The sequence below is a fragment of the Scylla paramamosain genome, chromosome 30 (genome assembly GCF_035594125.1).
Source record: "Scylla paramamosain isolate STU-SP2022 chromosome 30, ASM3559412v1, whole genome shotgun sequence".
Classification (NCBI taxonomy): domain Eukaryota; kingdom Metazoa; phylum Arthropoda; class Malacostraca; order Decapoda; family Portunidae; genus Scylla; species Scylla paramamosain.
The window spans coordinates 16265624-16292564 of NC_087180.1; the positions used below are offsets into that span (position 1 = coordinate 16265624).

The 26941-nt window shown below is 44.4% G+C and overlaps 1 protein-coding gene across 1 annotated transcript in view; it reads left to right on the forward strand.

Moving 5' to 3' along the window:
- The first annotated feature begins 1448 nt into the window (after positions 1 to 1448).
- The window catches only part of LOC135115923 (nephrin-like), a 122112-nt gene continuing 96619 nt past the window's right edge, over positions 1449 to 26941 (forward strand). Inside the window, exon 1 of the mRNA XM_064033057.1 lies at positions 1449 to 2321. Within this exon, the coding sequence (XP_063889127.1) occupies positions 2120 to 2321 (202 nt within the window). The 5' untranslated portion in view covers positions 1449 to 2119. The remainder of the gene's footprint in view (positions 2322 to 26941) is intronic.

Consider the following 26941-nt stretch of genomic DNA (forward strand, 5'->3'; position numbering starts at 1 on the left):
AGAGAGAGAGAGAGAATTCCGTATCTAATTTATGCTTTATGCGATTAATTTAAAGGAGAAAAGTAAATAAATAAAAAATAACCTTGGAAATTGATAGACGTGCGTCTCTCTCTCTCTCTCTCTCTCTCTCTCTCTCTCTCTCTCTCTCTCTCTCTCTCTCTCTCTCTCATGAAAATAGAAATGTTAGGAACAAAACCTGGTATAGTTGGGCGGAGATTGAAAGTGAGAAGCGGAGGGGGTCATGTCCAGGGTAAATAAATGACCCGAAAAGAGACTAATAGTGGCGCTCTGTCGCTGTCATTCGCCCGCTTGCATAACTAATGAATAACCCTGATTGGCAACGATGTGTGCGCGTGTCGGCTGAATTTATGCCGTCAAAGGTAATGTTTGTACCTGTATTTCCTTGGCGGTGGTAATTAATTTGACGTAACAATCGTCCCTCCTTTCTCGCAAACCCGGCGGAGGGTCTGACCTGAGGCCAATCAACTGAAGACTTTGTCGGTAATTGAAAGCTTTGTTTTTCTTTTTCATTTATCAATTGCTTTCTAAAAAGACATTGTGGGGGAACTTGAGGAGGCAAGTTGATAAAGAGCCGCGACTTGCAGCAAGTTCCTAAATCTTCCCGGACTCTGCTGCCCCGCGAGGCCTGCTGCTGCTGCTGCTGCTGCTGCTTCACTGTGTTTTTTGGATTTCATGCTTGATTTCCGGTACGAGGCAGGCAGTTTTCTTGTTTCTCTTTCTTGCTTGATTTATGCTGTCTTGTTTTTAAGTGGTGTATCATTCTGCAGCTACGAGAATATTATTAGTACCGAGCAACTTCACTTTCAGGAAGTTGAAAAAAAATGAGGCACCTCGTTTATTCTGTTACTGATAAAGTTTGGAAGTAAGACAATGTTTGTTTGCTTAATCAATACGTTCATCAGAGTACATCAGTGGACATGAATCGATGACAAGTGCGAGGGAGGCCGCGGGCGCCGCCTCGTCTGCCTGGGAAAGCTTACCAAGACCGCCACCAGGACACGCCTCCCTTTGGGCCATTCACACACCAGACAACTTCACGGGCGGGACTGGAAAAGCCCCTGCAAGTTGGCATCCTTATTTTTATTTTGCTACAATATGCCAAAATTTTGCTCTTCGTTTCGTTTTGAGTAATTGTCTGTTTGCGTCTGAAGGAAGGGTCCTCAAGGCATACAAATATATTCAGAGAGAGAGAGAGAGAGAGAGAGAGAGAGAGAGAGAGAGAGAGAGAGAGAGAGAGAGAGAGAGATTCAAAGAGTGAGAGGGAGAGGGAATACATTATTGCGCTGCTCAGGCGTCTGCTGCGAGGTACAACATTAAGGTTTGCCAAGGGGAAAAAAATCAGCTTAATTCAGTCTCTTCCTACTTCCAAAGATAAATTAAAAGCAAACATGGATCGCCTGCTTTGAGTTACCGATCCTTAAAAAATGTATCGGCACATTTGGACTCGAGAATTTTTCCTTTCTTAAACGCACGTAAGTAAACACGCGATGCTTTGGTGTTCATGCTATAGCAATACTTCACATGGACTCGGGAACACGACGGCAAGGTGGAGATTTGTGAGGAAAAGGCTTTGCTTACTTGGAGGGAGTGTAAGTAACATGCTTCATACATGTTTTGAACTGCTCCGAAACGGTTTCATGAGTTTCGAAGTAAATTATTGCTGATTTACGTCATAGTAATGAATGATTCACACCCCCTTCCTCCCCTCCCACCCCTCCATGCACTACGCCGGTAAGGTGACGGGGAGGCCGAGGGTGATGCGTCTGCGCTCTCTGACCCGAAAATGATGGGATCCTGAGGGTTGTTGGAGCTTCTGTTGAGACGGCCGGTTCAGTATTGGCCTGGCAGCAGTGAGCGGCGGGTGCTTGGCGGTCGAGCGCGGGGCAGCTCTCCTCCCTTCCCTCCATAACGTGTGCTGTGTTCTTGCCGGGATGAGTCGTGGCGGCTGAACATCACAACTCCCGGAGAGCGAGAAGGAAGGAGAACCATGGAAAGTAGACGTAACAAGTCGTGATTAAGTTGTGCTGTAGTACATCAAACTTCCTCGCTCGGTGCTGCGGCGATACCAAGACACAGGAACGGGAGTTTGTGAGTGTTAATGATCCTGCACGGACGCCGGCGAGCAACGATGGGCGAGTGTTGCAGTGACGGTGTGGCAGCGGCGGTCATGGTGGTGGTGGTGTCCATGGTGGTGGTGTCGGCGGGGATGGTGGTGGCCCCGGGACCCCAAAGAGGCCAAGATGCTAGACTAGCTCCTGAAAGCATCCTGTCCCGCTACCCCGGCCAGGACGAATTCAGAAGTAAGTGCATTTTTATTTCCTCTTCCTTTGTCAGGTTGCGGAAGCTGCGGGCCCGCGAGGAGCATAATATTTACTAATGTTATTTTGGCTGACTAACGCCGAAAGACCGTATCTGCAGCAGAGGGCCGCGCTGAATTTCAAGCGACTCTAAAGTACTACCCAGATTAATGCACAACTTGTAATTTCGCTATATTTCCTTGTGCTTTGTGTTTGTGGGAGACCAGATGCATTATTTGAAATATTTCCCAATCTTGCCTCTCTGAATATTTTATGGCCGCGTTATGTGAAGGAGGAGACACACAAAAGGTAATAATAATTGTAAATGTAGCGCTGGGTTTGGACCACGACGATATTAATGCAGTTTTTATATGCTTTTCCCTCACATTCTTAGCCTCCCATCCATTTCTTCAAATTTTTCACATTTTTCTACAGAGCTCCGTTATTTGATACTAGATCTTGCTTTTAGTGAATAAAGTAGGACGAGGACACGTAATAATTCACACCTCGCAATATACACCACTGCACTAACACCCGCGGGAAAAGCGAGTGCCACCACCTCGGGACCCACCTTGCAATGTACATCGCTACCAATTTTGCCCCTGAATTTATCTTCTTGGCGAGTTCTATTGAGCAGGGCGAAGATGTGGTGACGCTTCAGTGCATCCTATACCGAAGTGACGTATCTCCGAAAGCCGATATCGTTCGCCTTTGTAGATGTAACCGAAACGTTATTTTATTAAGAGGTAATGCGTTTAGAGCTCACTGTCGAATATTCGTGGTTTTTCGATGCTGTGGTTTTGAATCTCTTGCCTCTTTACTTGCATCTGATTTGTTGGGTTTGTAAAGAAGAGCTGCTTCAGGTTTGGTAATGAAAGTGGTCGTGTGATATTTTCTCTCATTAAAAGTTCACATATTTTCAGTGGTGTGCTTCTGGATCTCTTGGCTCTTACTCTTAGCATGTATCTGACTTGTTGGCCGTGTGGGGTGGGGTTGCTTCAGGTTTGGTAATGAAAAGTGATCGTGTGCGGTGATAATTGTTATTTTTCTCATTATATGTTTACTTAGCTGATCTGTAATAAAGACTTCAGAACTCCTAATACTTGTACCTAGGAACTTTTGGTTTTTGAGGACGACAAGGAGGACTTGTGACCTCGTGACCTGTGAGGAGTTGTGATGCACTTGATACTTGTAAGAAAAGGTTGCCTAGAACTTTTTGTTTCGAGAATTTGAAATAGACACAGGACACTTACTTGGCATCTTTATTTTCAAGAACGAACTATTATTAGAATTTAAACCTGAGAACTTGCCATGTGCTTGGACTTGATGCGTTGGGTTTTAGGGAAGAGTTTCTGGGATTTATTTGTAATGGGAACCTAAAACGTGCCTGACACTCATTATCTTGACTATTATGAACGAATTGTCACAGAAGATTATGCACTGAGAGTTTAAGCCTTGTGGTAGTGTGGTTGTGATTTCGCCTCATTTCGTTCTCCATGACTCGTTGCCTTGAGAGAGAGAGAGAGAGAGAGAGAGAGAGAGAGAGAGAGAGAGAGAGAGAGAGAGAGAGAGAGAGAGAAAAAAATTATTTGCTTTTAAAAGTTTTATAGGCAGAAATAATGACATGCAGCGAGGTAGATGTTATTGTGTTTTCGTTTTATTAGTGACTTGTCAGCTTATGGCCATCCACCTGAGTACTTTTCTGTTCACTTAAGTACTTTTCTATCCACTTAAATACTTTTCTATCCACTTCATCCACCACACTTCTCTATTCACCTAAGTACTTCTCTATCCATACCTCAGTACTTTCTTATCCACCTCAGTACTTCTCTATCCACCTAAGTATTTTCTATTCACCTCTGTACTTTATCCACAAGTAATTTTCTATCCACCTAAGTACTTCTGTGTCTCATTTTCAAACTTCCACTTGCTTATCGTAATTCTGGAAAATGTTGGGATTACTATTTGCCACGAAAGTTTTAAGAGTTAGAACTGATGACCTGCCGTGCTGTACTTTTGGGGTTTAATTTCCTTATTTATGACTCGCTACATCTAGAGGGAGAGGAAAACATTACCAACTGGGTTATTTCTATGGTAGCGGCAAGCGTTTCCAAGCCTTGACCTGCCTTCTGTACTGGAAACTTTGGTAGGCATTATTACAAGTCTTTAATTGCTACTCTGTGCACCGCGTGTTCTTTTTTTTTTTGCGTTGAACAAAAGTGAAAGTGATGCAAGAAGCCATCAGCTTTAAAAAATATGATGCAATATAAAAAAAGCGGATAAAACTTTCTCTTGGGGTTTCATTTTGCATTGTTTTTATCTCTCTCTCCTTTTTTTTTTTTTTTTTTTTTTTTTTGCTAAGTGCGTGAGTAATATAATATGCTGAACACACCTGGTAGGAAGGACAGGTGTGCACTGCTCCCTCCTACCGCCACCGTACTGGAGCAGTGTCCCCCTCTCGCCCTTCACCTCACACACGTACTCTATTCAAGGGCCTCTCACCCGCACGCCTCGTTTCTCTCTCTCTCTCTCTCTCTCTCTCTCTCTCTCTCTCTCTCTCTCTCTCTCTCTCTCTCTCTCTCAATTTCTCACTTATGCTTTTAGGCCTTAGGACATCATAATTAACCAGCTTTCCCACCCACTCGCCTCCTGTCCATCCCTCACACGTTCTCTCTCTCTCTCATTCTCTCTTCTTTCTCTTCCTTCTTCCTCTTTTCTCTCTGCACCTTTTCCCTCGCTTGACTTGCTCCCCTAACTCCCTCGCCCCTTTCTCTGTCTCTTCCTACTCCTTCGGTTCATTTCATCTCCTCCAACCCTCACTCATCCTTTCTTTTTCGCCTTCCCACTCCGTCTTGTCTTCTCTCTCTCTCTCTCTCTCTCTCTCTCTCTCTCTCTCTCTCTCTCTCTCTCTCTCTCTCTCTCTCTCTCTCTCTCTCTCTCTCTCTACAATCTCTTTCCACTCCATCACTCATTTTCCCTCCCTCCTTAAACAGTCTTATTTCATTATTCTCAGTCAGCGTCAATCAGTGCAACTCCACTTTTAGCACTGCCCTTCCTTCTCCTCAAGACAGACACTCCCTTCTATCATTTATGTCTTTCCCAGAGTTCCCAGGCAATTCACTATGCTGTCAATTTAACATTCCACATCTCTTCCTCTCGCTGTCCAGTGCTCTCATGCTCTCATGCTCTCCGCCTCCCAGTCATGTAATAAATGTGTATGAGAAACCATGCTGTGAAAAATTTGAAAGGCAGCTCTATGAGATATTAAAAAAAAAAAAAAAAGGAGAGGGAGAGGAGGAAAAAATGATGTATATTTTTTTCTCCCCCGCGTTACTCTTCCTTGTATTTTCCAGTTGAGGCAGAAAGGTGAAAGCATCGTTCAGAATGTAATCCTTTTGAACAGAAGAACATTTACAGACGAGAGAGTCAGTCTCTCGAGAGTCACACAGGCTTACGTGCTCAATATTCAAAACCTTGCAAGTGGGGGCGCGAAGAGAGGCTTTCTTTTGCCATTCCTAGTATTGTCTCGTGTTTTTTTCAAGTAGCGAGGCTGAGAGGAGAGCTTCCCGACCCTGTGCATCTGTAACAATGCGGTCTGCTCACATTTGGAAAGCTCTGAGCTCCTCCTTAAGTACGTGATTCACCTTCATTTTCCTTCCTCTCGCAGGGGATTCCCGGCCATTTGAAAGAAATAATCCCCAAGGAAATGCCGGCAGTAATTTGGAGTGTACCTTTGGGGAAGAATATCTCTTGCTTCCAACTTGGGCTTTGTAATGGCTGGGTTTGTGGAAGAGCGCCGTCTGTCTGACTCTGGAGGCGCAGCGTTCTATTATGACGACTGCCAGGGGACGGTCAATCCAAGTTATGGGCGTGGAGACAACCTGGTGTGTTATTAATATTGTTATTGCTGTTGTTGCTGCTGCTTGCTGCTGGTGCTGTTACAATGTCTCGTCCTCCTCGTCGACCTCTTCCTCCTCGTCCCCAGCGTCCTCCTCCTCCTCCTCCTCCTCTTACTATTACTACTGCACTACGCCTGACTCCATATATAGGCATATGTATCACCACCCACGCTTCACTCTCCATAGTAACACAGCCTACATGGACACAGTTCCCCAATGGTTTTACTCCTAAGCACTGCCTCTTCACTTCTTCCATTATGTACACGTTTAGGATAGTTAACCCGCTGAATGTACTGCTTTTAATGCCTTGTTTTCTTTCCCTCCACTTTCCTTTGATTTCTTTTCTTCAATTAGTGCTTGGAAATACACTGCGTCTAAGTGAAAGACTTAACAACCGCATCTGAACTTTGGCTCTAATTTCACGGCAAGGGAGTGTGTCTGGATGAAATGAGAGAGAGAGAGAGAGAGAGAGAGAGAGAGAGAGAGAGAGAGAGAGAGAGAGAGAGAGAGAGAGAGAGTTGCAGTCCACTTCAGTACATATTAGATACAGTTTCGTAGTGGTAGTAGTATTAGTAGTTGTAGTTTATCGAGGAGTATTTTGAGCAACATTCCTCATAATTACTTTTCTTCAAGGATGTGTTTGTTTGTGTCTTTTTTTTTTTTTTTCTCGACTCCTTAACCTTTTTTTCCTCTCGTGTTCATCCTCTTATTCCCGCTGTGAAAGGCTGAGCCGCTTTAATACTCGTTTACTGATCTTAGCTTTCGGCACATTACCAGACTCTCTCTCTCTCTCTCTCTCTCTTCCTCTCTCTCTCTCTCTTCTCTCTCTCTCTCTCTCTCTCTCTCTCTCCTCTCTCTCTCTCTCTCTCTCTCTTAAATCTCCTCTTTATTACCCCGCTTCACTTTCCTCTCGTACTTCATGAACTGATATCCAACGCTAAGCTAATTCATGTGCTTCATATCCATGCATCATTGCACCATAATTTACTCTGGCTAATAGTCTCCGGCAGGCTCACTGTGCTGCAGGAGACAGGCCTATCACGGATTATTACTAGCTTTGTTCGTATCACCAAGCTCAAATCCTCTGCGGACACCATTACCTGTACTTTCATGTTGTAGAGTCAGGGCAGGTGAGCTGAGGGTGATGATTAATGCAAGCTCAGTCAGGTGATTCAGGCGGGCGTCCTCTCAGCTCCACACCTGGGAGATTGTATTATTACCTGTGCCACTTTACCTGCTGTTGGTCCGCGTAGGTAGGAGGAGGGTAATGGTCTATGCTTCAGGAGTGAGGTGAGACTATCTTTTCATCTTACTTGGAGTATTTAAAGAGATAGATAAGTTTGATGGATTTTATTGACCGCAAAAAAGAGAGACTAAACGAAGCATAAAAAATACAGATTAGGTTATGGTCCATGTGAAGTCCTCAGAACACTTACATTACTGGATAATTCGATAAAGGCAAACTTAAATAACGACTACTGAAAAATGTAAAATAAAAACATAACATTTGAATATTCTAAAAGTAAAAAAATAAAAAATAAATAAAATCTTGACGTAAATAAAGTAATGACTCAAACAAGAACACAGTACATAAATGGGAATAATATTGGCGGATCTGAGCAGGTGAGGTGATAATTAATGGGGAAGCGACTCAGGTAAATCAGGTATCTTGTTCTTCCACACCTGTTACCGTTGGGAGGCTTCACTCGCGCTCCGCTGTTCCCTCCCTTCGCTCTGTCTCTCCGTTTTCTATTGTCACATATTCCTCGGGGACGCAGCGCCTCTTGTCTACTATATGCAGTCCGAAGGTTTGGTTCTGAAAATGATGTTACCGCGTTTGTGTAGAACGTCCATTAGGAGTGAGTGTGTTGTCAGGTTACTTAAGCGTGTGTGTGTGTGTGTGTGTGTGTGTGTGTGTGGTGACAATTGTGGAGTTTCTGCATTTTTCTTTTTTCTTTTTTCTTTTTTGTTTGTGTGATATGTTGCATTGTTTTAGTTGTGGTGGTTTGTTTGTGTTCGTTGTTTGTGGTAATCTTTTATGTCTTTGTATTTGTTGTTGTTTTGTTATTGTGATGAACGTTTAGAAGTGTGTGTGTGTGTGTGTGTGTGTGTGTGTGTGTGTGTGTGTGTGTGTGTGTGTGCGCGTTTGCTCAATGAAAACTAACCTTGAACTATTTTTTTTTATCCAACTATTCAGTTCATTGTGAAAAATTATATTGTTTTCCATATCTTTTTAATTGCTGTGTTGGTGGGGAAGGTGATGTGGTACTATTATGGTTGCGTGAGATGACGGCGCAGCAAAAGTTCCCGCACACATCACAGCAAGGGGCGTTTTACCGTCATTACATTGTTCTGAACATGGATATTACTTTGCTGCGAACGGAGGGCAATCAACAGGAAACACACACACGGTAATGACTAAAAATACCCCGACTCACAATTAATGGCCTTTGAAATTAAATAAAAACCGAGACGTAGATGTTGTGTTATTGGTTCCATACTTTACCGTGCCGCGTGGTTTGTTGAGAGTAAAAATAACAACGCAGCTCTTTGTGCGAAAAAATTTAAACGTAAGCTCCTTGTAATATCGGGTGAAGATCGTTTGTGATTTTTTTTTTTCATTTTTTTTATCGTGTTTTTTTTTTTTTTTTTTTTTTGTACACTGTCAGAAGTTCATCATCATTTTATTTTCTCTCGATCCGCACGCAATGACATTTGAGCCGTGTTCTCCCTGCACAAATGTTTCATTACACGTTGATTAAAATACTGTAGCATGTTCAAAGGTCGTGATAATTTTCTTGCCATCCTGCGGTATCATTACTATTTTTTTTTTATGCTTTTTTTCGACTCCGAGTTTTCTATTACTTAGCTGTTTGACGTGGTGGTGCATGTCTCACTTTTAACTGCGGGAGATTGACGCCATGGAAATGAAAACCTAAATGAAGACCGTGTTTATACGCAGACTTGTTGTTACAGTGGAAAAATATAATTCTTTGCCCTGTCCTCCCGCGAACCTCCTAAAAAATGTGTTGAGTTTTCCTCCATTAATCTTTCTCGCCTGACAGAGGATGGTCTGATTAGTACTGGCATTGTTTGGGTCAACCCTGATAGTCATTAAGGATTATCCCTCGCCTCATCCTACGCCGACAGGGAGGGGAGGGGGAGGCGAGAGGGGACGTAAGAGAAGAAAGGAGGGAGATGATGGAGAGGGTGGGACAGGGTGGAGGAGAAGAAAGAAGTCAGATGATGGAGAGGAAAGAGAGGAAGGGAGGGGGGAAGTGGTGGTGGAGGAAGGGAAGGTGAAGTGGAAGGTAAAACTTAAGAGAGGAAGTAAGAAAGGGAGGGCAGAGGATAAGAGAAAGAGAAAGGGGATGGTAGGTAAGGATTGGGAAGGAAAGGGAGGAGTAGGGGAGAGAGGAGGGAGATGGTAGGTAAGAGTTGGGGAGGCAAAGAAAGGTTGAAGGGAAGGGAAGGGAAGGGAATGGAAGGGAAGGGGGGGAGAGAGGTAGGGATCGCCAGAGCTGCTCACCTGCGTACATCACCTGTGAAAAGTTTTGACAAGCGGTGAGCGATTACTCGACTATCTTTTTTATATTTACGTATTCAGCGGTTTATTCTAAAACACACTCCAAAATAAATGTTAGTGATGTTACAGCTGCTCGCGCTTTGCCAGACACACGTTCCCACCCACTTGTTTTCGAAAATGTCCAGTTATCTGCTCTGTGAACTGGGAAGGTTGCGCATGTTTTCGTTAGCACTGCCCGTCAGAAAGACAAAGAGAGAGAGAGAGAGAGAGAGAGAGAGAGAGAGAGAGAGAGAGAGAGAGAGAGAGAGAGAGATACTCGTACTTTTCATGAAGAGCCGGAGTCGAGTAGGTCTGGAAATGTCATGTTTCTCTCGCCGACAGCTTTACGTTCCACATTCTAAACTTGGAAATGGCAAACACATCTTCATAAAGGCCTCCACGGGCAAGACGAGGAGGCTGCCGCTTGATAGGAGACCTTTGGAATAATTCATGCCCACCACCACCTCGTCCCTCACACCTTAGACTGACAGGACCCCTCTTCCCCCTGCACTTCTCAACACCCCCCTCCTGCCCACCCAAATGCCTCCATGACGTGACGGAAGCAGCGGCAGCATCGTTTTGTCTCCACTCACAACAAACACATTCTTGGGTAAGCTCTGGAATGCTGCTTTATTGGTGCAGTTTTATCTTATCCTCCAGGAACGCACCTCGGCAGCCTAGACATTTCATCTTGTTCACTCAATTGTTTTTCCCACTTCGCTAATGACGGAGGAAGAACAAGAATCTCCAAAGTTTTCATCACCGTTCTTGGAAAATCCCGGCAGGTGGAGCATCGTGTCGTAACACTTAATTAACACTCTTGTACAACGTCCAAATCCTTACAAAAAAAAAAAAGTGGGTTGTTTTCCCCACTTCACTAATGAAGGAGGGAAAACAACATGGCAGGTACACCACCGTATCATAACCCTTAACTAACGTCCTTATTCAACCTCCTGCACCTAAGAAAAATATAGTAGGAAGCTTCATATTGCTCTAAGATATATTACCGAAGTTTCTGTCTTGACGGATCACCTCATAAAGCCCTAACCCAGCTGGGCTTATGTATTATCAATGTCTGTATGTTCCCGGGTTTCAGAAAGGGGACACCTGCCACCAGAATGATTAATGGCACCGGGAGTCGCTGGGAGAATATTTAACGAAGTACAGACTCGTTCTTGGACTTGGCATGGAAAGCTAGTAACTTTTTTTTCCCCCCGAGAATGCTCTAGAAGTATTGTGACTCGTGCAGCTGTGAAAAAAATACTGCCCTTGAGTGTTATTACTTACGTTTGTGACATGGGGGCTTAAAAGTCAGAGAGAGAGAGAGAGAGAGAGAGAGAGAGAGAGAGAGAGAGAGAGAGAGTTGTATGTATAAGCCACAGCGTAAAGTGACTATACGTAGAACTTAAGTCTCTCTGTTAATTTTCCGTCTCTTTTCGCTTCCCGGACAATAGATCAAGTTCCCCGACGAGCAAGAGGGGAAAAATAGAACGTAGACAAATGAGGGAAGTGAGAGGGCGAGAGCGAGCGAGTAAAAAATCAAGACGATGACCTGAGCTTCATTGTATTATGTAAAAGTTGTAGTAGAGTGGCAGTAGAAGAAAAAGAAAGAAACAAGAGACGTGAAATGAAAGAGCACACGAAAAAAAATAAATAAAAAAGACATGGAGTGAGAGAGAGTACACGTTCCTTCTCTCTCTCACACACACGCACACACACACAAACACAGAGTTGCCATTCAATTCTTTATAAAACTCCCCCCATACTTTTCTTGCACCGGGAAGCCATATTTATGAAGTCTTTTTGCCGAACCAATTGTCGGCAACATAATTCTAAAAGCCGCCGGCCTTTTTCCATCCAAGCCTCGGGATCTTAACTTGTGTGAGGCAGAAAGAGTGTTGTCGTGGATATGCAAAAGTTGGGGAGACTTTCTTTATTTTTTTCTTAGACTTAGACTTTAGGTAGGAGAAGGAGGAAGGGAGGGAGCCAGCGAGCGAGCGAGCGAGCGAGCTAGTGGAGGCAAGGGAAGGAAGGCGAGAGAGGGAAAGGGCAAAGCAGAGAAGGGAACAGAGGGAAAACTACTTGCTCTGATCGACTCGAGTCTTGAAGAAAAAAACACGATTGAAAAATTAACTTTGGAGGGAAACTTGAAAAAAAAAAAGCAATCTACTGTAGGTTCCAGCGACATTATGTATTTTTCAATTGTCGTGAACTTGCACTTGAAAGAAAATGTCTCTGTACTTTGTCGAGGGAAAAGAGTGGCTCAAACTTTACCTGATCTTTTTTTCTATCTGGTGAAGCACGTACTGGGGAAGGGAAGTTGGAGTACTCTGACCTCATTAAACTTATTGTGTAACCCGCTGTAGTTGATTTCCTGGCAGAGGAGGAGGAGGAGGAAGAAGTGAAGGAGGTGAAGGAGAACAAGGACGTGGAAGAGAGGAAGAAAGAACCTGAGGAAGGGAAGGAGACCGACGAGATAGGGAACAAGAAGAGACAGAAAGAAGAATAAAGATAAAAGGAAGAAGAAACAGGAGAGACAGAGAGCAGTGTCCCTTACCACCACTACCACCACCACGACTTCACCTTTCATTATACAAATATATAATACCGACGACGAAACTCAACGGAGAGAGAGAGAGAGAGAGAGAGAGAGAGAGAGAGAGAGAGAGAGAGAGAGAGAGAGAGAGAGAGAGAGAGAGAGAGCTCAGCACTGGAGGAAAAGCAAGGCTGATAGAATTACTAAGTCATGTTCGGTTGCATATTTCACGGGATAGTTTTGCCTAGCAGTCGTTTTCGTCCGTGTTTGCGCAGTTTCCATTACAGTTTCCGCAGCGTACATTAATTTCCACGGGTCGCCTTGAGAGAGACGGATCACGTGGCCTTTGTTACTCTAAACCGCTGGCCGAGGGGGAGACGGAGCCTGTTTGAGAGTCTACACATGTTTACCTCAACTAGACTGACGAACTCGCCTTCAGGTTGTCTGTGCCATATGGAAGTTGTTATTAGTCTTATTGGTTTCCAGGAGGGAGTCTCAGTGATGGGACTCAATTAACCTGCCACACGTCTGTTATATTCAGGGCTTCCCTTAAATTGATACTCTCTGATCTTCCGACAACCTTAAAAGTTTGACATATTGTGGGTTCTCAGATGAAAGGAAATTTGGGAGAACTCTGAGTATAGGGGAAGTTAGGAAGGCAAATAGAGTGATAGATGAATGGAATAGACTCGGTAACTGTCGGTAATCAAGTTGTTTGTGTCGAGTCAATAGGGAGCTTTATGAGAGACGAATTTGTGGATAGGGATGATTTGTCAGTATGTTTTTTTACAGGGACTGCCACATAGAGGCTTGATGGCTCCTTGCAGCTTCCCTTATTTTATATTCTTGCGGGTGTGTAGAGAGGATATCATTATCATCATTACCGAAAGTGAGAGTCTAGGAAGAGTTCTGGGAGCAGGTGGAGAAGTCAGCTCCACTCGTTCTTTCTCTCCCTTCACCAGACTCCTAACTTTCCTTCCAAAGTTTTTTCCCTCCAGTAGCTTGTTCCTCCAGCTGTGTCGCTCCTCGAAAAAGTGAGCCATCGTTGTCTTTCTCAGCTTGTCTTACTCCTTTCCTGGGTGTCGGTGATTCCTCTCGTTAGACTGTCTAACTTCTGTGCCCCATTTCATCTTCTATGTCCCCAGAAAAAAACGTGAACCATAGTTGTCTTCCTCGTTTTGCCTTACTCCCTTTCTCGTTTCTTTTTTTCCTTTCTTTTTTTACTCTATTTAATTTTGTGTGTACCAGTGTACCGGCCTCATCTTAAGTATTTTCATTAACCATAAGCAAAACTTTTCATATTTCAATCTTGCTTCCATTCCTTCTTGCGTCCTTCATTTCTAAGCTACGACGATATATATTTCTTCTTGCGCAATAAAATGTCTAGCTTCAGGGAGGAAGCGAACTTTATCTCAATCTCTGACTCAGCAGGAAAAGTCATCTCTGTTTTCTTTGTCGTCTTTCCAACAATAACACAGCGTGCAGTTTCATTCGCCTTTTGACCGCTTCCCTTCAAACTTGGGGAACCAGAATTGCAAATAACTTAGCCACCAATACGGCCAAAGTACAGAGTTTATTCATGCTCGTATCCTTAGCTCTGAATCTGGCAAGGGAGGAGTGGGATTTCTGAAAACATGGGAGGACAGGGAGCATGCAAGTCGTATCTTAAACAGCGTGTCAGCAGAGGAGGATAGTGTCACCCTATCTCCTCGCCTCATCAGCGGCTCTCTCCTTTGGTCTGCACGGCGTTCACTGCTGCAGCTGCTAAGACGTCCTGAGATAAGCCCATGCAAGCAGCTGGTCTCCGTTTTCCTCTCTGTTTCTCCTTCCGCCGGCTGAGATCGTGTTCATTTAGTGGGATAATTATTCGCCCTGGTGAAGCGTTTGGTGGAGGCCGCTTGCTTAAGGGCGGCGCTGGGCGGGTTACGATGGAAAAACCCTCGCATTTATGACGTGAAGGGGATGCGAACCGAGTTAACGCCACCAGAAGGCGAGCAAACAGTCTCCCCCAGCGCCAGGCAGAACGCTAAGTGAATCCAAATGTCTTTAATATCCTCGCTTATCGTTTTTAATCCATTTCGTTAATTGCAATTAAAGCAACATTATTTCGACCTTAACTGCCCCATAACAACTACACTACTCTTTTTCGCCTACCAGTCTGTAAAAGGAATGGCGGCGTTTTTCCTTGTCTGGAGCTGTTCCCGCTTCCACCCGTCACCTGACAGGAGCTTACGCCTCTCCTGCCACGCTTCCCGCTGTCTGCACCCTTCTTACACTCAACCCGCTGCCAGTCCTTCCTCTTCCGTGCGTATACCTTCTCCTTTTACACCTCCTTGTCTCTTCTTCCCTTTCTGATTCTCCGTTTCTCCAGCCTTCACTTGCCTGTCCCTCTCCTTCCCTCCACTAAGCCGCGCCGCAGCTTTCCTCTCCCTACCAGTCAGTCGCCTTGAGTCTTCGTTCACTCTCTGAAAACCAAACATTACTAAATCAATGTATTCCTGCCCCTGCATCGTGGATCACTGGTTGCCTCGAAACTCGTGTTAATATTTTCTCTCCTCTTGGTTTAGATTCCTCGTCAGCTGGTCTGCATTGTGTTTGAGTGGAAGAAATGAGCTGGAATGATATCGTGAGGGAGCTTCTGCTTCTGCTTTTGTGCCGTGTTGTTTGTGTGAAATGATTTAGCTGAGGGATGATGAAAAAACTGGTACTAGAGAGTAATTTTTTGTGAGTAAGGAGGATTTTGCTGCAGTTGCGTGATTGAAACTGGCAGAGAGAGAGAGAGAGAGAGAGAGAGAGAGAGAGAGAGAGAGAGAGAGAGAGAGAGAGAGAGAGAGAGAGAGAGAGAGAGAGAGAGAGAGAGCGAATATCCAGAGTGCGTAAGAATTGACATTGATAGTCTAGTCACGATATCTAACACACACACACACACACACACTATATTGTTATGAAGCGTGGGGGAGACTCTCTCTCTCTCTCTCTCTCTCTCTCTAGATGTTCGTATCGAAAACTAATATAACCTCGTCACCACAACTGACCGGCACGAAACGATTTAGTGATTTATGGAACTTTTCTTCATACTTTAGCATTTAGCATAAGAGAGAGAGAGAGAGAGAGAGAGAGAGAGAGAGAGAGAGAGAGAGAGAGAGAGAGAGAGAGAGAGAGAGAGGATGCAAAAATAGCTCGCACATCTGTTGTTTTCACCTCCATTCCTCTGGTCGATGCTGGCGTTGATCCTTCCCTTTGTGAAAATTGAGCGGAACTGGAGTTTCATGAAAGATTCCAGTGGTCTGACGTCGGTCGCGTTTGAGGGAAAAGATAAAATAAACTAATTTCAAACCTGAGTAAACATTCTCCAAAAAGAGTTTAATTCTAAATCTCAGCGAAATTTAAAATAGCTTTATATTCTAATGCTAGACCTCAGAAAAGTCTAAAGAAATAATATACCCATTTTTAAACCTCAGAATATTTAAAGTTTTAAATATAACTTAATGTACCTGATTTTAAATCCCAGAAAAGTTTAAAACAGCGTAACATTCTAACTTTACACCAAATAAAACCTTACACCAGCCCAACGTAAAGCACTAGCAACAAACAGCCTGAATAATCACCTAAGAGGCTGTAGAGTTAAACATAAACCCCAAAACAAACATCATAATTTTGATACGAATCTACAAAACAACTGAATCTTACATTAGGATTCACGTACTAATAGACTGATGGTGAAGCAGCGAGGAGGAACAGATACTGATGATGGTGAAGAGTTAGGTTGCACTTGGTGAAAAGGAGCTTTAAGTTTCGCATAATGAGACCGAGAGAAGTTTCTTTCTTTACTTGTTGGACTTCGTGTGTGTGTGTGTGTGTGTGTGTGTGTGTGTGTGTGTGTGTGGTGATCGATGAGATAAAATTAAAGGTCTTGATAAGTTCGGTCTTGTCAATGATATCCACTTAATTTAGTGACTGACCGACAGCTTCTAATCTTTATCTTTATCTTTTTATCCAAACGAAACTCAAAAAGTATGTCAGTTATCCACAAACAGCCAAGTAAGGGCCAGTAGGTCTGCTGCTGTTTGTTCTTCCTTTATAGTCCTATATATGGGATGAGGAAGTGATGCAGTATGAAGTAATTTTTTGTTGTTTGATTTTTGTATTATGTTAGTCGTAACCTCATCTTCCTGTAATGGAGTGTAACCAATAGCAATCTTAGAGACAATTGTTTGTATTAAGAAGTACATGTTGTATTGTGGAAATGTACGAATGAAATGTTTTTCTCTAAATTTTATCCCAGCTCTCTGACAGACTCGTAATTCAAAATACTGTAAGAGGAATAGTGAAAACAGAAATGTAGAAGGGAAATGTTTTTGCAAATGATACCAGGGAAAGAGGCAGATGGAATGAAAAGCCTTGGAGCGAAGAAATGAAAGACAGTAAAAGTAAAAGAAAGTGTAAAGAAATGAACCGAAAGGAAAAGGAAGGAGAAAACGAGAAAACTTGAGAAAACAGATTGAACAGAGAGAGAGAGAGAGAGAGAGAGAGAGAGAGAGAGAGAGAGAGAGAGAGAGAGAGAGAGAGGGATCCCGCGAAAATCCTCCCGGATGAGATAATTATGTTTTCACAAGTTTTAAATCTCCAAAAAAGAAAAATAACTGGAAAACCCCCTCTGGCATGCGATTATTATGATGTAGCGCCGCCTCGTATCGCACACAAAGGTTATTTATCTCGTTGTTTAATCGCGGATAATAAACTAAGCTGATTGAAAAACCCGGAAACACTACCTGCTTTATTAAGTCTTAATTCTCTCCTCGCGACATGAACGTGAATAAATAACACACAGTTTCCCTCATGAATCACGAACGATGCATAAAAAGAAATACCAAATAACAAGAACATAAACACTGCACCTAGCGGATCAATATCTTCAAATACGATCATGAGTGCTGGAGGGTCTTGATAGAGATGCACTGACTCGGCGACGGTGGAGTGCGGGGGGACAACAAAGGTAGAAACAGAAACAAATGAAACACGCAACATAGGTTCCTTCCTTGGGACCAGCGTTGAGTGGGATGCCCGCGTGCTTAATTACCGACGACTGAGTAATCACCAGCGTGCACAATCAACCTTATCAGAGTTTGCACCTTCGTTACTGTGTTCACTCCCCTGTGGCCTCCCCCTTACCCTCCCTCCGTCTCCCTCGCATCTTCCATCTCGCAGCCTGTATCTATCGCGGCTCCTGTCTCGTTGCCTCCTCGTTCAGTGTCTCTGCAGGGGTTCCTTTCACTTAATAGGGAAAGGAAGGGGTGGGCAGGATGCAGGGGAGAGCTACAGTGTACTTAGACTTGGTTGTTGTGGTTACCGGCTGCGAGAATTGCTTCCTTCCTACTTGCTTGACTGCGTCCGGCGAGGCTGCAACCCCTCCCTTGGCGTTAGGTCGTTTGTAGAAGGTGGTTGCTTCTCTCTCTCTCTCTCTCTCTCTCTCTCTCTCTCTCTCTGGCAATGTCCACTGAGTTGTCAGGTCTGCAATATCAAGGTGGATAAGCAGAGACGATTTACCTTTCTTTTCTCCCTCGAGCTGATCTCCCCGTGCGAGGCTTGCCAGGTGGGTGGCGCGAGATTTTCCAGGCGAGTGAGAAAATGGATGAGTGAGGATGATAAGACGGAGCAGATTACAGGGCGCGTGAAGGAAACTCGACAGAATGTAAGACTCCAGGGAAATAACAACAAAGGATCCGCTCACATTCTTCGACAATTTTATAAAACATCAACAGGGGGATTATTGTGATGAGGAGACGCACATACGGGGAGGGAAAGATTGAGCGGAGTATGATAATGAGACAACAAGGCGCGGAGGGAGCATAGCGCGGCGTAAGACTTGAGATTTTTGACAGGCGTGAGAGGAAGGTGAACAAATAGGGTGATTCCAGTGACTTTCTTAAACGGCGGGAGAAGGAAAGTCTCACCGTGAAAACTGTCCGGAATAAAAGGTTTCGCCTCGCTAAGCTTTTGCCGCGCCAGTGTGGAGGATTCATGACCCGGGTCGCTGCGAAGTTCGGAATTGGCTGCCTCTAAAATATGATCGAAGGATTGACATTGTATTTATCCAATAACACTTTTGAATATTACATAGATGTATGCAGTTTGGCGCGTCAACATGGAGAGATATACATATAAAGCTAGTTTGTAAATAGATACGGAATACCTGGTGTGAATAGGTTTGAAAGCGTTGATAGATGAGGGTGCAGTTATTGCTGATGCTGAGGGAGGATCCCGGGGGTCAGTCGTGACGAACGGCCGCTCTAGATATTTCAGCAAGGACCTTCAGGGGGATAAATGTGCCCTCGGTGCTGCGGAGGCGAAGGCTGCACGTCCTCACTTACTCCACTCTTTATTGGGACTCCTCGCAGGTCTCTTCTTCGTGAGCCGGGAAAAGTATTACCGCTATTAGAATTTTTTCAAGGGAGGTCAACGCTGGGATATTCCTTTAAAATTACTTTAGTGAGAGCAACTGAGTAGGTGTTCAGAGTTTTATATATTTGTTTTTGTGACACTTGGCACGAGGGGAAAAGTATTGCTACTATTATTCTTTTTCGCAGTGAAGCTCGCGATGTGATTTTACTTTAAAATAATTCTGGGAACAGGGACGGAGTGGGTGTTGAAATTTGCATTTGTCTGTTGTTCACTTATCTGCTGAACAGTTTCTAGTTGAAGAGTTAAATTTGGTGTCCCTTTGACCACAACATTTACATAGCGAGGCAGTATTGATTTTTAACACAGCCTCATGCTTCATTACCGTCTGTCAACTACAAAGAAAGGAAATTTTGCTCTTTCCATTGCCTGCTTGAAATGAGTGTCACCCGGGCTTGTGTTGTGTCAAGGACATTCAGAAGAGGACCTGCTGGCTCCCCCACTCTGCCCCGCCTCTTACTTTCCCCTCAGTGTTCCAGGCACGTTCCTCGATCGCTCCTTAGCACAGGTGGCGACCGGGCACAACCGCTGTGGTCAGGGTGAAGCAACGCATTGAACATGAGTAGTACAGGCTACCTGCCCTTAACGGTTTTCCTTATAATTTCACCTGATGTTTTGCACCTGATGTTTTCAAGGTACTTTTCTTTCGGGTTAATTATCTCCCTGACCTTCGAGCTTTGGCATTTAATAATAACAAGTGCAAAATACTGTATCCTCCGATTTTCCCAGAGTTTATTTACGTGGTATCTTCAGGCCAGTTTTGTTTCATCCTTTTCTTTGTTGACTTTTCTGCTGTCGTGAGTTCTCTTGAACAGATCTCTCTCTGAATTTTTAAACTCACACTGTTGTTTGCAGTGCTCCAGATGTGCACGAAAAGGAACGGCTTAAGGTTGAACATTGTCTCTCCCTCGCCTCCCCAATACAGAGCCCCGAATTTTTACTCTCGACGTCTGCCTCGGAGATCTTCATCTCGTATTCCCTGTGTCGAACTGTGATGCACGCAACATTTTATTCAGGTATTTAATTTTCCAGCATCTCACCTGAGCTTTATTGACCCCGCGAGGCGTGCCGCCGCCACGCTTCCCATGACACAAAATTTACGGTGCACTGGACATCGTGGAGGTGACTTTAAGCACCGCCACGTGCGGACATGCGGGGCTGGAGGGCTCTTGGCAGCAGACCCGAGCTGCTGTGGTGCTGCGGTGGTTTCTGCACGAGGACATTGAGGCTTTGCATATGCATGTCCCTCAAGAAAACAATAATCAAATTTGAACAACTGCACAGAAAGAAAACTGAATAATATTCGCAATGGTGCTTTAAGCCTAAATTACTGAAATTTTACCTTGAATAAATTTTGGTGAGATTTTTGCGCCTAACTCATGTCAGTGTTTACTGATGGCTTGGACAGGTCAGGTACAGTCCACTTACGAACGTATTGCCGACAAAAATGTTCTATAAGAAGTTGGACTGTCAGTTTGGACTTGGCCGCGAGCCACGAGGAAGCGGGGAGCCTCTGGGTGGTGCCTCCCCAGGCGTGAGGTGCTGCAGGCGTTCGTGGATCTCCCAGAGTTTAGAAAATCTATATATTATCGAATACCTGGCGAATATTTAGATTTTTATGACTGGGAACTGACTTGGTATTCTTGTGACTTACTTGGCGAATTTGTAATATTCTTCTATTTTTCTTTCATTAAACGTGAGGAGAGAGGAGACCCATGTTATTGCAGGAGTGCTGGGAGAGTCGAGGTGAAGTGGGCGTGTCTCGTGTGCCGGGCTTATCCTGCAAGCTTTTGCCTTCACTGTGTAGCTCCATCCTGTTGTGTTCGGAAGAATAGTGAAATTTTCAGTCCTTCTCTTCCTCCTCTCTTCCTCTCTCCCCACGTCTCCTCTCCCTTCACTATATTCTCTTTCTTACTTTCTCCAACGTTTCATTAAACATAAAGCTTTCCCGTCTACATCTCTGACGCATTTAAGCTCCTGCATGGGAAATTGTTGCGTTTGGGAGCTGTTTGTTTCATTGTAATTGCCGTATTAAGGCTGCTTAATTAACTTTGGAAGATAAGGAGAGCCATTTGCCAGGAGCCGATCCTCTGTGTGGCCTCGGGCGGAGTGGTGGGGTGCAGGGGGACGGGGCGGCGCTCCCATCACGGTCATCGTCGCACAAATGGACGCAGTGTGAAGAGCTGGCCCGATAAATTCCTTCCGTGCAATGATATGGGTGATAATTTTCTTGGAAACTGGAAATTGTTATTGGATAATTTCGCTGGCAGGCAAATGGAGCATAAGAGCGACCATTAATATCGTTGCTAACCGTGAGTGCGTCACGTAAAATGGTGGCGTGACACACTGAATCGGGTCTGCGTCGGACATTTCCAGGCCGATTACTCGAAGAGAGTGAATTAACGAACACTTATGTACCCCACGCAAAGCTGTACTTCAGTCGATCCCTCCTATACATGATACTTAAGGAATCTATTCTTAAAGATTTTATAGAAACGTACCACTTTTTTTTTTTTTTTTGAGTCTTCTGAAGCAATCGAGCGTCAAGAAACACATCAGCGTCGACTGCAGGTTCAGTGGGGTTCAAAAACGATGCTCAATTTTCTTAGAAGCCAAAAACGCTACCGGTGTTGGCGCGTAGGCGAGGGAGTTTGAGGGCTGGACGAGCTGTTTTTGGGGGTCGTCGTGGACAGAAAACGAGCCAGGGTACTAGTTAGGATGCAGGGCACGCCTCCGTACACCACTCCCTCGGGTGTCCCCTTCTCCGGCCCTCCTGCCTTCGTCCCGCAAGATAAACCACGACCAGATCCACGTTCCAGCCAAGCCATTTATCTGTTTCTCTTTCTCCATCCGTTCTCATCCCTCCTGGTTCTTTGCATCAACCTCTTTACTTCTCACCACCACTCAATCCACTTCAAAGCAATCCACTCCTCCACTCTGCAAACCTCACCTGCTCCACATCTTCCCTCTTCGTTCCTTTCAAATTCTCTCAGTCAGTCTAAATAATTTATTTCAACCTATTCCTTCATCCGTATTTCCCCACCTACTCCACCTTACCACTCATCCTTAACCTCATTTTCTCTTAGAAGAAATGAACCACTACCTGATCCCTCTTACATCTACCCATTCCCTCACATTCCCTATTTCCCTTTTTCCTCCCCTTTTGAATTACCTCCCGTGGTACAGTGGGAAAGCACGCGCTTTTAAGGCAGAAGGGTCCTCAGGCGCAAGGGTTCGAATCCTGTCCACTCTCGAAGGGTAGGAAGGGTATGCACTCGGGGTAACAGATCCCATATGACAAATCCAGAGTTCTTCGTTAGGAGGCACCGTCCTGGTTCTGATGGAGTCGGAAAACCGGACGTAAAACCGAAAAAAAACTTTTCTCCACTTTCCGTCCCTCTCCGTTCACCAGAGATGGATCCAGTATCATCTTCGTGCTTTACTCTCACTCCTTTCAGCTTATTCACTGGGATAAAAAAAAAAAAAAAAGAAAACGGGGAGCATACTCGTATTTCTTTACGCTTCGTCCTCGGAAGGGTCATACTACTTGGCGAAGGGTGTGTGTGGGTTGCGTGTGGGTTGCGTGTGTCGTGTGCGGTGCGTGGCGTGCGTGCTGAGAGGCGAGACGGATGACCTGACGGCTAATCCTTCTCCCCGTCGAGGTCTGCTCCTGGCCAACCGTAATTTTCCGAAGCCTGGACTCTAACAAAGTTCTCCTGACACACATTCCCTTGAGTCTCCGTCCCGTTGGAGTGATGTTCTGTGCTTGTCCCTCCGGATTGTTTGCACGACTGTTTGTTGAGGAAGTTGTAGCCTCCTGAAGGTAAGTATTGATTAGGGCAGGGTGCTTTATGCGGTGTACCCTGTTGCTGGTGGCAGAGTACAGACACTTGTTGCTTAGGAAGGAAGGAAGGAAGGAAGGAATGAGGGAATAGGAGAGAGTAATCATATACTAATAATGTTTCAGCGAGTAAGTTTTGGGTAGTTATGCTGAGCGAAGTTGAAATTAGAGTGATTTATGTTTTATGTTTTTGGTGCCTCCCCAGCAAACACACACACACACACACGCACACGCACATGAACCCCCCACGGTGTCTAATTCAGAAGCATCCATCATTTTGGTTCGTTATCGATAGTTAATGAAAACTTTTTTTTTAGATTGCAGCAATTTTACACGTTATATGAATTACTGCCATTCTTTCTGATTCAATAAGAGAGTATTTATGCCTGCCTAATATTTCCTTCATGATTTACTGCTCGTTCCAAAAAAAAAAAAGTAAATTGTCAGTTTCATTATGACATGTCTGTTTCTTCCTTCATCCATTACATTTTTCATTATGTGCCTTGCCTGTGTATCATCACTTTCTGCCCTTCTTTGACCTACTTATCTGGTCGCCTTTCATAATCCTGTGCTTTCTTCATCATCTTTTATCCCATTTGTTCCTCCATCGAGGCTCTTTTCCCTCTGAAACAATCTCCTTTCATCCCTTGCTTCCCTCATTCCATATTTTTCCCCGTTACTCCTACATCCATTTTATTTTCTTTCCCAAACAATCTATTTGCAACAATGAAATCCTTTGTGATCGAGTCTTTGCAACCACAATCACCATCACGTCCCACCCTCCTATATCCCATTATCTCGGTCTCCTTTCATCCTCTGCTTCGTCTTCCTCCTCCTTTACCTCTCTATCCTCGCTCTCTCCCTTCCCCCAAACGACCAACTAGCAGGTGGGAAATCCAAGGACATCCACAACATAATTTTATCTTGAGAAATCGTGTCTCTAATGAAATTACGACATTCGCCCGTTCGTCGCCCTTTGCTGCTTCCCAGGGCAATTCCCTGCAGCAAACATCCACCGCCTCCCTTCCGCCTTTCTCAGAACTTCGGAAACGTGTTCATTTTGCCCAGTGTGTTTCCGAGCTAAACTCAACTTGATTAATGGCAGCGAAAGGGAGACCTCTATTTACACACGTATTCGTTATCTCCTATATTTATCAATTTATCTATTAGTTTGCCTGCCTGTTTATCTGCGAATATGAATGTGTGTGTGTGTGTGTGTGTGTGTGTGTGTTGCTGCGTGTGTGTGTGTGCGGGCGGTGGGTGGAACAGGATGCGTTATGGTGGGAAAATGTGAGCTGTTCATGTGAAAATTGTACTGAAAAGAGACAGCACGGTGAGGGTGCGGCGGATGTGTAATGGTGCATTGAGTGCAGAGCCAGTGAGTGCATTAGTAAAATGACAAGAGGCGACCCAGAGGCAGATAGACAGTGTTGGTTTGTTCATGCAGGAAGAAACGATGAGGGTTGTTCGTGAAGCGTGCTAACCATTTATTTGTTTATATATATTTTTACAGTGGATGAGAGATGAAGGAAAGAACAGAATGGGGAGTAGGGAGGAGGGAGAGTTAATTAACAGGGGAGCTTCACAGAGAATAACTTGTACAATGCTGTACCTGGTAGAACTAATAAATGGAAAAAAAAAAAGTTGACAGAAGTGTGATAAATGTAATGGAAGGTGGAGTGTGGAGTAGAAAAATACACACACACACACACACACACACACACACACACACACACACACACACACACACACACACACACACACAGAGTTGGCCATTATTACCTCCTTACCCGAAGACAAGTTTAGCACTCAGGGGCGGACTCTGGGAAGCTCCTGCCGTGTGTCAAGCTAACGCGGTCGCGGAAACCAAAGGGAAGCGAGGTTCACGAAGTCTCAAATCTCCTCCCACCGTACTCCTCCGGGTCATTAGTCACTCCTTATCTGTGCTAACTTACCCATCTCGCTGCTGCTAACCATCCCAGCTGTCTCGTAACACATCACTACAACTTTGTTTACGTTGGAGGAGCGAGAGGAAAGGATTCTCTCCCTCACTATCTGCTTCTTATTCCAAGTTGACCTCTCACATTATCGCCATTAGCTTTCACAGGCGCCTCAGGACTCCTTAATGCTGGTCTTGTGGTCGGGAGGCTTCGCTAGTGGTGCGCGGTTAAGGTGCGAAGGGCCATCCGCCACCAGCACCGGGATTATCACCAAGGTAACATCACCAACACAACTGACACTATAAGCAACGTTTCCTTACCTGTATTTTGAGAGAAAGGAGAAGTCTATGATAGAAAAGCCTTACCTCGTGAATGCAGCTTATCTCTGGAGGTAATGAGAAGGACAAATACTGAAGAAAGGGATTGCTAGGAGGAAGGAAAAGCAGCTCAAAAATGTAGTCTGGGGATGATGGTTTCTTTGTGGCAGTTACATGAAATCTGAAGATGAAAAGATGTGGGAGATACGGCGAAAATGTCCTGGCTTATGTATAAGAGAAGACACACAGATCGAAGGAAATTTATTGGAAGATGTGATGAAAACAAAGGAAGAAAACGTAAGAAAGATGAGATGAAAACGAAGTACATCAACCCTGACCTCAAAAAATCGTTATGCAAAGAAGGTGAACCGACTTGTGGGACGCACGTAAAGAAATGGGATTATAATGAACGTGCTACTACATTGTACTTGTGTTGTAGGCTTGTACACGCGACCCTGCTTAGTAATAGTCTTTAGAAGGAACTTAGAGGAAATAAAAGTTCTAAATTCAACTCACAAAGCCTCGAAAAATCACACTTAGAAGAGAATGAAAAACACTAAAGTCCACTGAACCCCCAAAGCTTCGTCGCTAATTCATGTTATTAAGGATTTTCCATATAAAATAAAAATATTTATACGTAAAGGGCTAATTACACCCAAGACACTACCTGCTTCACATCACTCAAACGTTCCTCCACTGAAACAATTTACCTGATGCACTTCTGATCCGTTCCCTTGAGTCTCCCGTCCCGATGCGAAGCGAAGAAAACGGAAAAAGAAAAAAAAAAAAAAAAACACGAAAAAGGTTAATCCACCAAAGTCCAGGCCAGCTAAAAGTAACACAACCCGTCAAGATCAACGCACACCCGACCCTCCGCACCGCAAACTCTCCGACACCCGACTCCTGGTGTTTATCGGGGAAGTCCGGAGCTCTGGCGATCGGTTTGGGGGCTTCTGACATTAATACCTCGCAGTCTCCCGTGAGAACGCAGAGGTAGCGCGCGCTTTGTCCAGTAAACAAAGAGAACCTGCCGTGGGAAAAAAAAAGTGGAAAAAAAGAGAGAAAGAGAGATGGCTATATTTTTTTCTCGTATTTTGTGCGTGAGTTGAGGGACTGGTGACTACGGCTCACCTCTGTGTTGGGGAAGGACAAACAACACCCCAACGTTTCAAAGCCATTGTCACAACCACTCGAAAGGAATGCGGTTTCCTGCACCTGACAGTCGAACAGCGCATGTAAACACACTAAAAGGATCGGTAAGAGACTTGGCACTAAATGTTTTCGGCGATTCTCACCCGAAATACCCGGCCGAGCTCAAACAGAAATAAAGAATAGCACTGTAATGCCCTAAAAATCTTGCAGAACGTTGCTAGAAAATATTTGCTGACTCTTTTGCTCTCGGTAGGTTTACTTTTATTTGGAATTATTTATTGGCTAAAGTGGACAGGGTGCATGGTAAAATTCCAAAACGAAATCTAGATACTACTGTTCGTAAACTAAAGGGTGAAGGGTGAAGAGTGAAGGGTAAAGGGTGGATTGAGTGAAGGTGATGCAAGGATGAAGACAGACCTTGGAGGATGAAGGAGAAAAGATGTAAAGCATAATAGATATACAAGGTAACCTGAAGACCTGCTGTTTGCTTTTAATGATGTTACCTGTTTTCCATTTTCTACATTATCAAAAAGTTTTCGCTCTCAGCATGAAATTAATGGCCCTGACATGAGGAAGCGTAGGAGGAGGAGGAGGAGGAGGAAGAGGAGGAGGAGGAGGAGGAGGAAAAATGAATGGAGGCAGAAGAAAAATACAAAACGAGAAAGCGAGATAGAGAGAAATACAAGGCAGAGAAAGAATTAAACCACGGAAGCGAAACAGAACAACACAAAAGAAAAAAATGTATGAAGAAAAAAAAAAAAAAAGACGAGCGAGAAACAGATACACGAAGAGGCGGAGGGAGAAATGGGAAGCACAGGAGCGAAATTGCCGTTGATTCCTCTGAGACTCTCCCAGTAGCAGTGCACAATGAGGACAGCTGCGGCAGGAGTACTGAGACACGAGACCCTTGGTAC